Source organism: Varanus komodoensis, unplaced genomic scaffold (genome assembly GCF_004798865.1).
Source record: "Varanus komodoensis strain SLA01 unplaced genomic scaffold, ASM479886v1 scaffold73, whole genome shotgun sequence".
NCBI lineage: Eukaryota > Metazoa > Chordata > Lepidosauria > Squamata > Varanidae > Varanus > Varanus komodoensis.
The window spans coordinates 1,319,745-1,337,409 of NW_025336386.1; the positions used below are offsets into that span (position 1 = coordinate 1,319,745).

The 17,665-nt window shown below is 45.9% G+C and overlaps 1 protein-coding gene, 1 long non-coding RNA gene and 1 other non-coding gene across 9 annotated transcripts in view; 2 read left to right on the plus strand and 1 right to left on the minus strand.

Moving 5' to 3' along the window:
* The window catches only part of TRAF7 (TNF receptor associated factor 7), a 32,315-nt gene extending 19,345 nt beyond the window's left edge, over positions 1-12,970 (minus strand). Inside the window, exons 1-5 of one of the 7 annotated variants that reach the window (XM_044452504.1) lie at positions 7,606-7,623; positions 6,856-6,956; positions 4,741-4,858; positions 4,465-4,522; positions 3,324-3,415 (exon numbers count right to left, since the gene is read on the minus strand). In XM_044452504.1, the coding sequence (XP_044308439.1) occupies positions 3,324-3,415; positions 4,465-4,522; positions 4,741-4,821 (231 nt within the window). In that variant the 5' untranslated portion in view covers positions 4,822-4,858; positions 6,856-6,956; positions 7,606-7,623. The other 6 variants (XM_044452505.1, XM_044452503.1, XM_044452507.1 and 3 more) reach the window with 6 other exon arrangements.
* A 555-nt stretch (positions 12,971-13,525) lies between these two features.
* On the plus strand, positions 13,526-17,632 carry LOC123034884. The gene is made up of 3 exons (XR_006416855.1): positions 13,526-13,734; positions 13,957-17,301; positions 17,587-17,632. It is a non-coding gene; the product is annotated as an uncharacterized LOC123034884 (long non-coding RNA).
* On the plus strand, positions 13,784-13,867 carry LOC123034893. Its single transcript, XR_006416858.1, has one exon. It is a non-coding gene; the product is annotated as a small nucleolar RNA SNORD60 (small nucleolar RNA).
* Positions 17,633-17,665: the final 33 nt, after the last annotated feature.

Here is a 17,665-nt window from a genome sequence, read left to right on the forward strand (position 1 = left end):
TGCCCTGCAAAGTTGTTGCCATTGCCCTTAGTAGCCCACCCGGAAAAACCAGACATGCTAAACTTAGATTTTGGAAAACCTTGTTTTGCTTTATGCAAATCATGCGGTTTTATAATTCCTGCTTTGGCCAAACTGTTCAGCCACAGGCTAAAGCTCGAAAAATCTCATACAAATGCGACAATTACACGGATCCTTCCTGGCTTGCAAGCATGTACTTTTGCCCCTGTAGCTGCTGTTTCTACTTGTGAGCTCACCTTCCCAACATGGAAATTCTGGGTGCTCGGCCAGGCTTCTAACCAGGAGTCCCCAGCTACGATCCCTCACCGAACGCGCAACCTGCTTTTCTCATGGACTCTGCTGTTTCTGAGAGTGCTTGTTGTTAGGCTGTCTCTCTCACGCCTGCCAAATTTCTTTGCGTAGACGGTTAGAGACTTCCTCCTATTCAATTCAGCCGGGGTTCTGCACTGTGGCTTCCTGTCCGGGGGTGGGTAGTGGTGGGAAAGCCAGCCGGGCACTCTGCCCACCAATCACCAAGATGGTCCTGGCTGCAGTTTTCCGGGACTGGTTCGGCAAAGGATGCTACAGAGGAACCACATAGGCCTCGGCTGCTCAAGCAGTGTAAGAGAAAGTCTTTTGACCGAGAATCTTGAGGGTTGCTTTCACATTTAAGACTTCTGTAATGTGGGGCTCTACAGAGCTAAAACGGGAGCTGCTACGTGCCAAAGAGTCAAGTGAGACCAAACAAAATTCAGATATTTAACTTACAGGCAGCCCATAGGTATTGGGAAATGCACACCATCAACAGGTGGGATACCACAAGTAACTGCATCTCTGGCTCTGCTGGTTTCATCTGATGACGATAGTTATCGCTTAGCAAGATGGCCTGGTTTCAGTTATCCAGGCTGCAGTAACCTCTGAAGACTACTTTAATGCACGTGTACCTGGGACTGTTCCCGAAGGCAGTTAGGAAGCAGAAGTTATTTTGAGGAAGGTCTGGACACTGCCACACTAACTGGGATCCAAGTTCCGAGCATATAAACTGGCACATCTTCAACGAAGTTGGCTTGTGCTCTCCTTTCAGGCCCAGTATTGACCTTTCAATCCCTGCACGACTCGGGCTGACTGCCCGTCCCACCGTGTACCTGCTACGCTTTGCGGCCACCACAGGAGGCCCTTCTCCACTGCTCCCCACAGAGAGGCTCACCCTGGCCTCTGAGCGGCACTAGGGCTCCTCGGGGTGCCCCCTGCAGACACCTTCCTTCCCCCAGTGAGCAGGGGATCCCAAGGCAGAGCCTCAGTTGCTGAGCAAGGAGTTTGGGGAACGACATGCGGGGGAAGGCCATCTTTTGGGTACCCAGATCCCAAGCTACTTGGAACTGAGAAGGCAGGGACGAGCATTTAAAGCATGCCCAGAGATGAGGAGATCGTCACTGTGGATGGGAACGCTGCGGTGGCATGTTTGTACTGCCCCATTACACCCAACAGACTGACAGTACCATTTTGTACCAACTGACGTTTCCAGACAATGTTTAAGGTTCGCTCTCCATACAGCACGTTTCCGCAATTGAGACTTGAGTGTACTAAAGCATGACTAAATCTGTACGCGCAAGTCATCATACACACCTTGAAAAGCCCTTTCCAGGGCATGCAATGCTTTACAGATGCTCAGCTCAGTTTGGCCGACAAATCCGACCCTCAGCGCTTCAGTTTAACAACTGGAGAATGGTGGCTGAGGCGAGATCTGAACGAAAGTCAACAGAGTTCTGCAAAGCTGCTCGCCCCGATGTGCTACTGATTGTTCTGGTGTGCTGCCATTCTTATAGTGATTACTATTATTTGTTGACTGCATTATTTTTGTATTTGCAGTTAGTTGTGGGAGCAGTTTATGATGCTGAACATGCAGGATATGAAAAAAAAACAAAGAAGGACTGGGCTTGGAGGTGAACCATAATGTAGAAGGGTGATTTCTTAGTTTTTAGTTTAAAATAAATAATTATGTTAAAAGAATTATTACTCACCCTTCAATAAAGTTCTCAGGGTGGCTTATACAGAGACTACAAAAACAAGTTTTAAAATTACAGCACAGGAGAAAGGCAGAAGCAACAAAAGCCTAATGAGATACTAGCCTTGGACAAAACCAGTATCTTCTAACAGCTCAGAAGCCTGGTTTATTCAGAACTACTGTCATAAATGAGCTTTCATACTGCACGGCTCAAAAAATACCATGCTTTGCAGTTTCCATCAATATTACATTAACTTCATGGCAGGAGGTCTGGCTGAGCCGGTATGATGGGTTTAGAGTGTTCAGTGGCTCACAAACACACAGACCCAAACAGATCAAGTGTACAGAGAGTAGATAATGAACTAAAAATGATGTTCCTTAAGGAAGAGCAAGTGGGGGGAAGAGTTTGAAGAAAACGGCAAGAGGCAGGGAGCAGAGAATGAAGGGACTCTGGAGATGCTTTACGGCCTTTATTATGGAGGAGGCCAGAATGCGAGAGGGGAATGACGGGGTGCTAGGGAGTCTGGCCAAGAGGCAGGATGACTGAAGGAGAAGTCAAGCAAAGTTGACTGTGACAGGAAAAGCAAGGATTTGGATTAAGAAAGGAGGTACTAAACAGAGATCATTGTCTGGGCCATACTGGCAGGAGGGAAGTGACCCAGGAAGGGAACACTTTAGGCTGGAAAACTATGAATGCACAGAGGTAGAAGGTTTAGACTCTGGTGGCGGATTTCTGCCAGCTGTCTTTTCCTAAAACCACTGCAGCATTCTACTGCCAACACCCTAATGGGGTGTAGTGGGTGTGTATTCAAGGTACTCATCTAAAATTACCAGCCAGGGCTATGCTGCCTTCTCCCTGCAGCCCTGGAAAGGAGTCTAAAGGGAGACATGCAGCTAAAAGGGGCGTATTAGAAATCCAATAAACAATGAAAAGCTGAGGCAGTTGCACAGAGCCAGGCAGCAAACATGCATTCGCTGTAAGACAGGAGAGGTTAACAGCATTCGCCGATCCTCCATCTTGAGCTTGGCAAACTCGCTGTTTCATAAAGGTCTCTGGGCTGAGGCCCAAGCCTCTGCACAGCTCTGGGGTTGCTGGCAGCACCATTTAATCCTCACACAGATGGACTGGTGTCCCTGCAGCACACCGTGGTGAGGGGCACCCTCTGCAGGTCCACAGGGAACAGCAGAAGACAAGAAGCGGGGATCTGAGACAGAATCGGGGGAACTGCATATCGAATGGAGTGACTGGCCAAGCCACTGGCACCAACCCCTCTGTTTTACAACAGCTGCGGCAGCTGCAGGTCCCGGTTCAGGCACATACCATGCCGTCGTCCTCTTCACGAGGGGAATAGGTGAGCGTGCTGGAAGAGGAGGCTGTTCGGCAATGCTGCTTGAAAGTAGTACTTCCATCCGCTACAAGGAGAACCAGGACAGATCTCTAAGAAATCCTGCAACGTCACAGTTCAGTTCCCATCTATAAATCAGATTGTAAGTCTGCAGAAGTGCTCAGTTTCCACCTATATGCAAGTCTCCTTATTGAGAAGCTCCAGAAAACATACCCCGCTCCACACACATACCTGTAAAAGAAAGCACTTCCCAATTTCCTTCCATAGCAAGCGCGAAGGGAGCAAGACAGCCATTTCAAAATTGCCATTTCGTATCCCCAAGTGCTGCTCGGAATTAGTTCAGCTTGTGGACTGTTTCTATGCACACATATTGGCCATAAAGAAAGATGTCCATCCCATCACATTCACTTTGACCCCAAGACACTCTCCCCACACCTGATGCTGAAGCTATTCAGCAAGAAGCATGCAGGAGCATCTGGCTCCAGCACCAAGCAGTCTGCCTTTAGACGGCGCTGCAGCGGGAGGATGTTCCGTCACAGAACGTCTGCTCTCAGCTGCCGAGGAGACAGTGCAGAAGCAGCCAAGCCAACTTCCGAGGAGTCTGACAGCCCCGTATTCCAGTGGTGAGCTCATTCTGCAGGCACTGGCAGCGTCAGCGTCCACTCAAACAGGGCCGCCTCAGGAGCCTTGAGGACAGCCACCCAGTGACAACAGGGCACTCTCAGCCACCACACAACGCGAAGTCATGGCTGGTCATGGGTAGGAGAGGCTGGAGCATTCTGAAAGGAGGCACGCGCAGCCTCACTCCACAAGGCAACATTTGCTGCGGGTCCTTCTTGGTCTTTCAGCAGAACCTCCCTAAGAAGGTGCAGTCTACTTCTGATTCCCACAACTCAGGGAGTACAGTGGGGACGACTGCCGGCCTGCCCCCTGCTCTGGGGCATCAAGGGGCATCTAGCTCATCATGCTGAAGATGGACTGTTGACCTCAACAGACCTTCAAGGCTGAATAGCGCTACAGTCCTTTGTTTTTTCATCAGGAAGCCAGACCTCTTTGTTCTCGGAATCAAGGGCAGACTCAGGGCAGACAGCTAGCGAGTGAGTGCTCAACACTGACCTTTTGTGATGGTGGTTACTGCAGAGTAAGAAGGCCCAAAAGTAGTCTCCATTCTTGTCTGAAAGGAGGAGGAGAGCCATTATCATGTGCTCCACAGAGGGAAATAACTAGCTAGGGTCAAGCAAAGGAGGGACAGGACTGTCAAGCTAAAACTGCAACCTGATTGGATGTGATCACCAACAGCAGGGGCATATTTAAATTCTTCTTAAAAAACAGGGATGTAAGCAAAGAATAGTTTTAAATACACATTCTACAAGTTTCATTGCATTCTCTTACCCCGTTAATGGTTTCTGAAGAAGCACCGTTTGTTGTGTCGCTGGGGAAACGATTGTAGCGGGCGTTCTTGTTGGCACTCATAATCTAATCCAACATGTAAATGTAATAAAAGCTGCCTCTAGTGACATAAAATAAAGATACTGAGTTTATATATTTTCTGTCCTACCAAAGTGCTCCACAAAAGCAGTTATCAGTGACAAGCTATTTTAAAAGAGCCAAACAGACAGGATGGATTTGATTTAAATCACATTTTAAATCACTAGTCAGTAAGACTAGATTTGAATCATGGCTTTCTACATAATTTGCATGCATGCCTGCTTTACTCGTAGGTAGAGGAACATCATTAAAATATTCCCAAACTGAGTCTCTTTTGTGGCCTGCTGCCATTATAGGTTTTCTCCTCCAGGGAAAAATAATATGAGAGACCTCAGACTAAACACAGAAAGAGACTTGTGGAGTTAATTCCGTTCAAAAGGGCTCCCTTTCATTTTTACTGCTTGCCCCTCCCACCTCACCCTTCGCTTCTTGTGCAGATCTGTTCCACTCCCAACAAGCTTCTTCTAGGCATGGATTTTTTTTAAACTTAGTCCTTTAGAGGGAAGGGGCTGATTCTGTGTACATAGATTTGCAAAGGAACAATGGTATTAACATCATTTTCTCAACTCTGTATATTTGTTTTATTACATTTTTGCTGTGAAGAAGAGGCATATAATCACAGCTCTGAGTGCTGTAAAACCAGCATCTGTGGTAATATCTTCTAGATAGAAAAATTGCCCAATAACCTTACAGAAACGTCTGGAACAGCATAACATTGTAAATATATTAATAGCATTCATTTACCAAATATTTAAGTATTGCACGAATATACACCCTCATGTTTCATAATTAAAAACTAATCCTTCTTGCAAGATGAATAACCTTTGGACTATAATGTATCCAAAACAGAAAACACTGTTTGGATAGATTTTTCCTCAAAAGGCATTTTATTTTTAAAAAATACAATTAATTTTTAAAAAATCAGATTTTCTGATTTTAACAAATCAGCCATTTTTATCCACGCTGCAAGCAGATAAAGCAAAACAGAAGCAAGACACCTCTTATTAAAAGTGTGTCTACAGCTTAAGTCCCAAATGAGTTGCAATTTAGAATGTCTGCAGATTCCACAGTTGTGGCACTCCAAATGAGAACATCCTGCCCAGAAGGCTAAACACCTGAAGGGCTCCACCAGAAGTGGTGCTTCCTCAAGTATTCCTAGAACGTGGTCAGGTTCTCACAGGATGCGCCTTTAAAAACATATGGTTACTGAGATAATGCCTGGAACCTACCTTGAAAACTCAAAGCAGCTTGAAAGACAGCCTTATCACCACTACAATTTATGAATTTATTAGTTTTAAATCCCAGTTTTTCCAACGAATTCATAGTGGCTTGCATAATTTTCCTCCTGCTGCTCTCCATCTTTTGCCCACAAGAATCCTGTGAGGTAGGTTGGGCTTGGGAGTCTTTGACTGGTCCAAAGTCACCCAGTGGGCTCCATGGCCGAGTGGGGACTAGAACCCAGATCGTCCGAGTTTCAGCCCTGCACTCTTCACACTCTACCACAGTGGCCCTGTGGTGACACAGGTACAAGCCGTTATAGCTCAGGCTGGCCATAGATAGGCCAAGTCCCGTTGTTCCACTGGCAAGGTTAGGCCCGTCTCCTGCTACTATCGGGCACATGATCAACCCCAACCCCAACCCTTTCTTTCCCCCTTACTCAGCAACCAGGATTAAATGACTGGTAGCAGGTGGAGTGAGCCTGGGCTTGCCCCTTCCCTTCACCCCCATCCCTTCTCTGTGCACAAAGAGGAAGAGAAATGAAAGCTCCCACCAGTAAGTAAGAAGAAATCACAAAGTTTTCCATCCAGTCTTATAGGTCCTGGCACAAGCCTGGCAATTCATAGTACACTAGATCCCTTCCACCACATGGTACCTGTGATTAATCATTAATACAACAGGAACCTAACATCTGTTCTTCACATGATTCAATGATAACGAAGGAAGAAGAACTAGAACTGGTAGGGGCTTTTCAGCAGTGCGCTTGAACTTTGTACTTAAACAAAATTAAGTACAACATACATGACGTAGCCTTGTTTGCTTCAGTTTCCCCAAGAACAACAGAAAGGGCTGCATGAAGAACTTCACCGACAGAAGAGGATCGGATGACTTCATGGGATGCACTCAGAAAGAAAAGAAAACCTTAGAATCAACTTAGCAGTCTAGCCCTCCTTAAACAATTCTTACCAAATGTTACTGACATTTGTAAGAAAATCTGTAACACCAAACTCTGACCTTTCCAGTAACATATACACAAACTCTACTGTACATAAGGAAGTTAAGCAATAACATAATAAAATGCAGCACTCTTGGTAAAGAGATGGCGCTCTCTCCATGATGGCGCAAGGCAGACGGCTGACAGCTTGCAATGTTTCATAGTCTTTCGTTTCAGTAAGAGATGGCTCTTCAGGAGCACCCATCATGGATTCCAAATAAAGCCAAGTGGAAGAAGTAGCAGGGAATCAGTCAGAAACAGGAAGCTCCAGGCCATGGTTCTGCTCAGTCTAAACTCTCCAGCCCTACACAAAGCCAGTATAAAACCAGAACCCAAACATTAGCCATACTGATAGCTTAAGGGGATGGATGCTGGCATCTATACTTGAAAAATATAAATGCTTCTCAAGCCAGGCTCTTGAGCTCACACAACCAATTCACTGGCACAAATGATTCCAGTTATCTGATCCAGGCATGGCCTCAGCACAGCTGTTTAACAATCACCTGATGGGTTCACACACAACCGCATATGCTACCATCCACAAAGAAGCCCTTTACCTCACAAGGTGCCTGAAAAGAGGATCACCAGCAGAGAAAAACGCAGCAAACCTTCTCAAGCAGCACTTCCCTCTTCCAAACTGTCTCTGCCGGCCCTGAGCTCACCCAGCTCCTGATGATGTAAACAGAAAGGCATGCAGAGTGGTAGGCCCTGTGCACATTCATCTGGAAAATCCCCACCAGGCTCAACCAATCCTCTCTCAGCTTTCATTTGATCTTTTCTCAGCAGGATTTTCTCTAGAAAGGGTAGCCATCAAGGGTTCCTCGGGCCAGAAAGTAAAAGCCACCCAACCAGGATCCATGACAGTTTCATGAGTAACGCCACCGAGACGCCTGACTCTTTGCAACTTAAGAATGAAATGGTGTCTGGCTGTTTGTTTGCAAAGAGCAACTGTACCAAACTGAAAAAGTCAAGTATAAAATCATGAAATTTGATACAGAGTATAAACAGCTCTTTTTTTAATTCCCCCATTATTTATTTTAGACCCCAAAAACCATAAGTACAATATATCATAACAATAATATAACCTAACAAAAACACAATAATAAAAGGCAAATGATAAAGTGCCCCACCACCCCGGAGACCAATGCTACCACCATTCACATACTATACCAATTAATAATATCTAATATACTTTAATTATTTCCATATCCCCTCTAGAAAGTCATATAAACTTGACTGGATTTATACCCTTTGCCATCTATAAGTACTGCTTTTACAAAATCTTCCCAGATGTCATTATATTTATTTGCTTTCATTAACCCTCTTTTAATTTTTATTTCTGTCATCAGTTTATCATTACCATGTTCCATATTCCATTATGCCATTCATGCCTTTGCAAAACCCAATTCTGTTTCCAATATTTAACTATCACTAGCCGAACTGCCATTATCATACTTACAATCAATTCTTGCTTAGCTTCACTTATATCTTGTTTTTCTATCAACAGTAATTACACCATTCTTGGTGACATTTCTAAGTCTATATCTAAAATTTCTCCAACTTCCTTAAATACTATCATCCAAATCTTTTGTATGTTTTCACAATCCCACCACATATGTTCCAATCTCTTCACCACATCTCCAACATATATTAGAATATTCATCATTGATTTGATTTAACTTATCTGGTGTTAAATACCATCTCCATATCGCCTTGTATCCATCCTCTTTAACTCTAACTGACATACTCTTATATACTCTTCTGTTCCGTATATTCTTCCAATCCTTGTCTTTTATTTCACCTACATCCATAGCATAAACAGCTCTTCATATTGGGGATGACTTTTTCCTCACACCGGAACACAGGCACATTAAAGGAGAACCAATGAATCCATGCAAGATTAAATTAGGACACTGAGAAACTAACACTAATAAAAACTGCAGTGTTATGTTATGGGAGAAAATACTGGGCAGGTAAGCCCCTGGTGCCTGGGCTTCACCATTTCTTCTAAAGAATCATAACTGTTTCAGCTGTCCCATTTCTAGGAGTACACATTTCTGAGCTACACATAACAGTTTGTGAAAACAAAAGTTTTTGCTCCTAAAAACCATCAGTCCAGATAAACTAAAGGAAAGGAAACAAGTACCTCACTTTATATACTGTTTATTTACTAAAACATTTATATGCCATCCTTTGCCGCAGCCTCAGGACAGCTTACCAGAATGTAAGTTAATAAGCTGGCACACACGACACATATGGCGTTCATATATAGTCAACCCTTGCTTTCACAGGTTTAACTTTCGCGATGCGGAGGGCCAACTGTACACTGGGCACATTTCAGAGACATCAGACCTAGAGAGCTTCTGCCAAACCCTGCGGGTGTCAAGGCAGGCCATGCGGTGCCCGGGGGCATCAGTGCATCCCTGAAGACCTTTCCTGGTTCCCAGCATGAAGCCTTCACCTTCACACACTGTTTTTGCTTTTGAAATTACCACATTTTCCTTTCAGCAATTGGGATGGCAGCAGAATATGTTTCTCTTAGTACTGAAAACCGTGCTATCAAAGAAGGAACGCAGTCAGCACCCCTTTCACTCAGCCTCCGAGATTCCTTGTCCTTTGTCATGCCTTCCATGGCAGTCATTCTACAGTAGCACTGATAACAGTTTCTCAAACAGCTGTGGCCCAGATTGCCTGCCTGCCCCCAGCGATGAGCCAGAGGAAGCAACCGTTTGGTAGAGTGCAAGACAGCTTCCTGTGTTCCTGTTATCTCACCCTATTATTGCACTAATCCTTCCATGTATACCCCCAGTTTTCCCGGCAAGGAATTCAAGGCAATCTGTTAGTCTCTTGTAAATTTTATCTTCACAACAAACCCAATAAATTAAGCTATTTATTACATTTCTATACTGTCCAAGAGCCAAAGCTCTTACAGTATATTTTACAAAAGAATAAAACATTAAAAATACAATATAAAACATAACAACAAAGCCATTTGGGGCCAGTCACTGACCCTCAGCCTAACCCGTCTCACAGGATTGTTCTAAGCTCAAGAGGAGAATGGGGATTTTGTAAGGCACTTGAGTTCTTCAAAAAGCAAAAAAGACAGTTTACAAATATTACGAATAAACAGACAAAACCAATTTTAAACAATCAGCAATGAAGACTCAGGAATCATTAAAACCTTGTATGTGGTCAGCGGATTGGGAGTCTTAATCTGGCATTAAAAGGATGAGAATGGAAACATTCACACGTCACAATAACCCATCCTGGCAATTAGCCAAAGCAAGCTGGTTGCCACCCAACAACCCACAGTGATCTCAACAGACAACTGGCCTCTCCCTGTTACTGGTTTCTTCCTTCCCCCGGGTGTCTGAGGGAACACTGTGGAAAAAGCAAGCTGTTTCCCCACTCCGCACCATATTCACAAGCCATTTCAGGTTCACTGTGGCTTTTCCCGCTGAGGAAGGGAACTCATGTACCTCAGGGTGCCCCAGCATTTGTTCTTGTCCCTGAAATTCTATCAACTTGGGAACATGCAAAAGTTTGAGCCAATCCGTTTATGGAAGTATTTAACAGCCATCAGCATTAGAACTCAAGTGGTTATGCCAGATTTAGAAAGGCTTACAAAATTTCTTCATGAGAGGAAACTAGACTCATACATTGACTTAATGTTTAAAAACTACACTTTTCCAAATACATTTTCACAGATATTTGAAGAATGTCAGGGTGTTTTTTTAATGCTAGGCAGCCTTGCAATATGTTACTGGGCATTTCGAAGACAGTGTTCATAGCTGTGAGGGATTACAAGAGTCAGCTTGCTCTCCAGGGGAAAAAACTCCAACAGTTTAAAATGCAGTGAGCTCCCCATAGGGGTTGAGCCAGTGCCACCTGCCTGAAGTGCCACCGGAGCACTTTTGGAGCAGGTGGTACTGATGGTCATCTGGGGGACCAGTGGTACAAGCGGCAAAGGTATCTTGCTGCTGTTCTCATAGCACTCTGTAGTCAATTCCCTGGACTCGTGATGGGGTTGATCTGGATAAAACTGTTGGGTACGACACCATGAGTACAGCGTGTACACACACAAACCACACTGAAGAAATCATTCTGGGATCGTATGACATGACAACCCAGTATAGCTAGCAACCCACAATGAGTTGCTGTGTCATGCGAAACCACTCAGAGCCGGTGCCAGGTAGACCACCCTAGGGAAAGCATTCCACAATCGAGGCCACTACCGAAAGGTCCTCTCCCTTCTTGCCTTCCTCTGCAATTCTGCAGGAAGATGCACTTAGAGGGTCCCAGACAGTTTTGTACAGGTAGATTCGTATCACAAAGTTAGGCTCTGAGTTTGAGTCACCAAGGTCACCCAAGGAACTTCATGGCTGAGTAGCAATTGAATCCAGGTCTCCCTAATTCCAGTCCAACAAAACCCAAATGACTACATCATGCTACAATAGCAAGAATACTGCATTCTGTGTAATGGCCTCCCAAATAACACTAATCAAATCCTTCTCTTTTTTCCTTTCAGAACCAGTGCGATGTAGTGATTAGCTTTGGACTAAAGGGGCCTCAGATTCAAATTCTGAATCAGACAAGAAGCCCACTGGGTGATTTTGGGCCAGAGACTGACCTTCAGCCCAACCTACTGCAAAGGACAGTTGTTAGGATACAAATGGGGTGAAAGAGGATCATGCATGCCACCTTGTGCTCCTTGGTGAAAAGGCAGGACATAAATTTAATAAACGCAGAAATAAGTAACAATATACAGCCCAAATAGAAATGAGTAACAATAAAACATACATATTCTAGTACATGCAGCAGTGTATCTCAACAATAAATAAGAAGCTCACAAATAAAACCCATTCACTGTGTTTTCTGTCTAAGAGTTTGAGTTTTTCAATTGAGCTTGATTAAAAAATGTGCATCTGTGCTTGAGAAGAGCACAGAAGCACACGCTCCAACAGTAGATGAACAAGGAGCAATAAGCAGTTGCCTTAAACGCAGATAAGGAGTCTGACTTCAGCGGCTGTACCTGTTTGTGGCTTCATGTAACAGTGGCAAAACAGAACTTTTATTTGTGATTGGGAAAGCTGGAATTCCTGCTAGGAGCATAAGTGCAACTGTATTCGAATTGCCATTCAGTCTGGTTCTTTTGACTTACACACTGGGTAGTACACATGTACATAAGTGTATAGGCCATCTCAACTTATTCTCAAACTCTTATTCTGTTATGGTTTACGTACATGTAAGCTGTAACTCTTGACTATGTTATGGATTTCGCATGACCTCTGAGGAAGGCCGAATTTCCCCCAAATGCTGGGCTTAAGGAAAAATCAAGGAACGCTTTGTGACCACGTGTCCTGCGGGGAGGCTCTTTGTTTTGCCCTAGACGTACGTGCAAAGAACGGCTCAGACCCCTTTCCCAGCTGTGAAACTGACAGGGTGACCTTGGCCCGGGCGCACCCGCTCTTCCCTTCAGGCTAACCTTGCAGGGCTGTTGTTGCAAGCACGACATAGACGGAAGTCACGCGCGTGGCCTTCAGCCCCCCAGGGAAAGGAAAGGAGCACTTTCACCTGACGACCCACCGCGCGACGGGGGGCGAACACCGCCCTACTTCCTCCTAGGGGCGCTTTTCCAGGGCGGGGGACGGGAGGCTGCAGGCGCCCTTCCCTTGCGCGGAAGGGAGCACCGCAGCCTCGGAGGTGCTTCCGAGGACTCCATTTCAAGGGGGCCTCCAGACCCGCCGCCCTCCTCTCGCCCCTTCCCCGCACGACCCCTCCCCCTCGGGGCGCCCTCAGGCTCCGCCCACGCCGCCTCCCGCTCACCTGCGGGCAGGGGCGGCGGCGGCGCGGGCCCGCGCGCGGCTCCCCAGCACATGGTGCCGGGCCCCTCCAGCTTAGCACCGCCAGTCGTCTGGCCTCCTCAAGCCGCGGCCGGCCGGAAGCGGCGTTACGTTGGTCCTCGCTTGGGGCGGTGGGATTGGTAGTTCTTCTTTGCGCACGGCTCTGCGGTGCCCGGGGTTGCCCGTAGGCGTCACCGCCTACGACTACCAGGAGCCTCTGCTCTGCCGACACCTTTGGATTGGCTCTTCGGGCCCTGGACTGCTGTTTTTTCCTGTCCGAGTGGGGCTTCCGCCCCAGCCGTGAACGCGCCGAGTTGCCCAATCGCGTAGCCTGAAAAAAGGAGGGGTGGGGCAAAATCGAGCGAGGAACAAGTCGAAGCGGAACGGGGCGGCGGACGGGCGAGCCAAAGGAACATGAAGCCGATTGGCTGGGTCGCTGCCCCGGAGCCAGCCAATAGCAACGCGCGGTGTGCGCGCATAAAAGGCGGCGCCAGGAGTCGCCCGCCCTCTCTGTGCTCGAGGCGGGCGCGCTGCCTCCGTGTTGGTGGCTGTGGCAGCGGGACCCGCGCGCGGCCTGGCCTGGCCGGTGCGCGCGCCCGCCCTGCCGGCCGCGCCGAGGGCTGTCCTGTGCCGCCGACAGAGCCCCTGCGGGCTGGGGGTGGAGCGCGAGGAGGTCGCAGTCGGCCCCGCGTGGGAACGGCCGGAAACCGGGCCCGCGTGCGGCCTCGCGAGGCCCTTCCTCGCCGGCCTGCCCGGCTGGGCTTTGCGCGGGGGCTGCCCCTTGCCGAGCCGGCCTCGCCGAAAGACGCTCTGCCGGTGCGCGGGCGTGCTGCCGGGAGAGAGGTGAGCACGGGGCCTCCTGGCGCGTCGTCGCCTGCGCACCTCGCGTGCTCGCCAGGGATGAGCTGCTTCGATTTTCTGACACCTCGTATGAGAGCTGCTTTCAGCTCCTGATTATGAGCGTGGGCTGAGGCTTGAGCGGCGCGGGTGCTGCGATCAGCGGCTGCTCGTGCGCGGTGGCAACTCCGCGTGGCAGGCGCTGAATTCGTGTTTTTTGCTTTTTAGGCTTCAGCTGGAAACGAGACCGGCTTTGACGTCTTCGCTGGACGAAGCAAAATGGTTTGCTGTGTGCTTTTATGGCGAAGCTAAATAGCTGAGCCTATAATGCGGGGAAACGGGTGCACAGTGTGGGATGAACTTGAATTTGGTTTTGGCTGAGAAACTTGGAAGAGGCATGGGGGTGGCCTGTTCTGTAAACGTAAACAGGTCTGACTGTTCCTCTCAGTTTCAAGAGTTAGTAAAAACTGATTAAGGTCTATGTAGAGTAGGTCCATTGACATCAATTGGGTCGTCACATTTCTGGAGCAGGGCTTCAAAGTGCTGGCAGCTTCCACTTGACAAGCGTGCCTTTTGTAGGTGCACTTGTACGATGCTCCAAAGTATGTTCCGTTTCCCCGCATATCTATCTACCCAGACATGGAGGTTATCTTCAGGTGTCCTCCAGGAGACCCTTCCAAAGGCAGGTAGGTGTGGTTACCGGGAGGGAGGGTCTTTTTGATTGTGGCACGGCCGGTTTTGGAATGAACTCTCCAAGGTGATGTATCCTTTTCAATGCCAGGTATATACATTATTTTTATATATACTATTTTGTTCAATTATGCTTATGTGCAATTGCCAATTTTAAGTATAGTTTTATTCTTTTAAATTAATGTGCATGTCTTTTTAACAAATTTAATAAGGATAGTAGAGTCACCACATAATATGAAAGAAGTTTTGAGTTTTCTTTAATGGACTATATTTTTTCTGGGCTTGTTCTGGTTAGATGTTGTAGCAGTCAGTGGTTCTAATCTAAAATTCACGTTGTAGGTTATTCCACTTTTGTCACCCAATGTGATAACTGGCTGGGTGACATCTGTTGCCCCCAATCCAAAAAGAACTTGGAGGCTTGGGTCTGCAGGACTCCCTTACAATTTTAATAAAGCTCTAAATTAGATCTCACCCCTGGGAAACAATGCCTCAGGTATAAAAGCTTTTTAAAATGCAGCCTATGGAATAAATTCTCTACCTTAAAGTAGTAGTCTAGATCCTGCAGTGCAGAGATGGGGTGAATACCATCCCAAGAGATTGAAGGAAGAATAAGATGTTCATTAATGGAAATTTATGAGAGAGACTAAAATGTCGCTTTTCCTGGTTGAGGTTAAAAATTCTTAGATATAAACTAATTCCTAAATTGACTTTCCCCACTAAATCGCAATAGTTTTTCTGTTAGAGCTGACTTCCTTGTGATAGGATAAAAAACCTTAAAGTTGTCATCCTTTTGACAAATCTTGCTGCAAGTGGTAGGTGTTATTTTTGTCAAGATTATTCATGTTATTTAAACAGGAAAGTGAGTTTGCCAGTTTTGAATATGGGTTGTGTTCTGTTGATGAGATCTCAAGAACGGAGTCTTATTTGTCCATACTACCAATAGAACTGCCACTAAGACTTAACCATAATAAATGGGGTGTCCAATAAAAGCCTTCTGAATGCAGAACATGTGCTGGTAGGTACCCATTTTCCAGAAAATACACTACATATGCTAATGTTTTTTCCAGTACAAAGTACAGAGGTGAAGAGCAAATGTATAAACATATAAGGGCTTTTTAAAAAATACTGAGTGTATTGCAGATGTTAAACTCTGACTTGGAAAACATCTTTGACTGAATGTGACCACCCAATGTATTCCTGACATTTTGTACATACTTTGTGTAATGAAGTTGATGGGACGCTGGAAAATATTTACTATATGAAGGTATTGAAAGCTGCATAACTAAAGGCAGGACATCCTTCACTCAATATTCCAAGTGAAGTTGACACCCAAGCAAACAGGTGTGGGCTTGTTGACTCATCATGCAGCTGGATCACAAAATGTTATGCTTCTGTACATGGGTACTCAAGCTACAGTCCATGGGCTGAATCTGGCCCACCATACCCGTTTATCAGGCCTGCCATAGGTTTTGGACTCACTTGGAGAGGACGATCTCTGAGCAAGTCCAAAAGCTCTGAGCCGGCGTAGGCATACTCAGTGGGGAGATGGGCGCGATCGCGGTGGTGCTGGGGGGGGATAGCCATGGTTGCGCCCATCCTCCCCCCCCAGCATGATTGCGGACATTGTAGCTATATCCCTTGAATAGGGACATGCTCTTCCCCACCTCATCTTGGCTTCTGCAGCCCAAGTGAGTGAGGCAAACATTTTTCAATTGCTTTTTAAATTTTCAATTAATGTGCAGAGTTCATTCCTATTTTTTTTTCAAACTATAGTCCAGCCCCCTAACAGTCTGAGGGACAGTGAACTTGGCCCCCTGTTTAAAAAAGTTTGAGGACCCCTGCCTCTGTGTGATATTTGCTGAATAAGCTTTGCCGAAAAACTGGAAGGGTTCTGTGACTGCAACGGTCCTGACAATCTTTGGAGGAATTGTTTCGGGACTGCTTGCTGATGTTTTCTTTTGTCAAACATTAAATAGGAACCTAAAATTAGTATATCTCGGTTCGCTCATAAAAGCATTCCTGATATATTAAACATAAAATAAAGTTTATTCAGAAAACTACAACTATACTGGATTTGGTTTTAAATGTTCTTAAATGTGGTGATATTTAGTTAACAGCTTTTCTGTACTGTCCTTCACTGAGTCCCAGGACAATAATACAAAAAAAGCACAGCATCAACCATCAAATGACGACAAAACCCATCTCTAAATGGTGTCAACACATAAAATGTTTTGGTCCGATGACATAACTGGGGTGCCACCACAGAAGGCGCTTCTCTGGGTAGCCACTCTCCTGATCTTCAGGGAGGGTTCCCAAGGGAGGACCTCCTGTCCAGATCATATGGGGCAGGCAGGTATGTATATTTTGTAAGCGGTGTTACCCACAAAAGACTGTTCAGTGTTCCTAAAGGAGCCTTCCTGAACTTGTTGGCCTCCCAGCATCTTGAACTGCAGTGCCCAGCATTCCTGACCACTGGCCAGGCTGCCTGAGGATGATGGGATCTGGAGTCAAGCATTTCTGGAGACTACCAGGTGGTGGAAAGTTGTTCTAATGCAACAAAGATTTGCAAAAAGCATTAAAATCATTTGAATAGTATGCTGAATTTCCTTCAATTTTTTTCTATCATTTCAGAATTTCTGGAAATTTTACACTTAAGTCTGTACATTAAAAAACCAGTCTTGTACTCTGGTGCAAGCCAAGGATCTCATTAGTTGGGGATGGAATGTCAGTGTTCACTTTACTTTGAGAACAAAAGTGGATCATAAAATATATTACAGTGCAGAATACAGTGGTACCTTGGCTCACAAACTTAATCTGTTTCACAACTCTGGTCACGACCCCAATTGGTTGTGGGCCAAGTCAAATTTCCCCATAAGGTTCCATGTAATTGATTATTTTATTTAGAAGGCTTCTATGCCGCCCCATTCACCGAAGCCTTGGGGTGGCTCACAATGAGTCAACCTGGCCCGAAAAATAAAATAAAAATAAATAATATTAACAATTAAAATAGCGTTTGAATAAAAAGGTCTTCGCCTGGCGCTGAAAAACAAATAATGACGGCGCCAGGCGGACCTCTCTGGGGAGCGCATTCCATAGACTGGGCGCCACCACAGAGAAAGCCCTCCGAGTACTTACCCTCCTAATATCCTTCACGGAGGGTTCCTGGAGGTAATTAAGGTTAGTATGTTCTGTAATGTTTTAATCACAAAAATTTGAAGCAAAGTGACTAAGAACAAAGGTTGCAAGT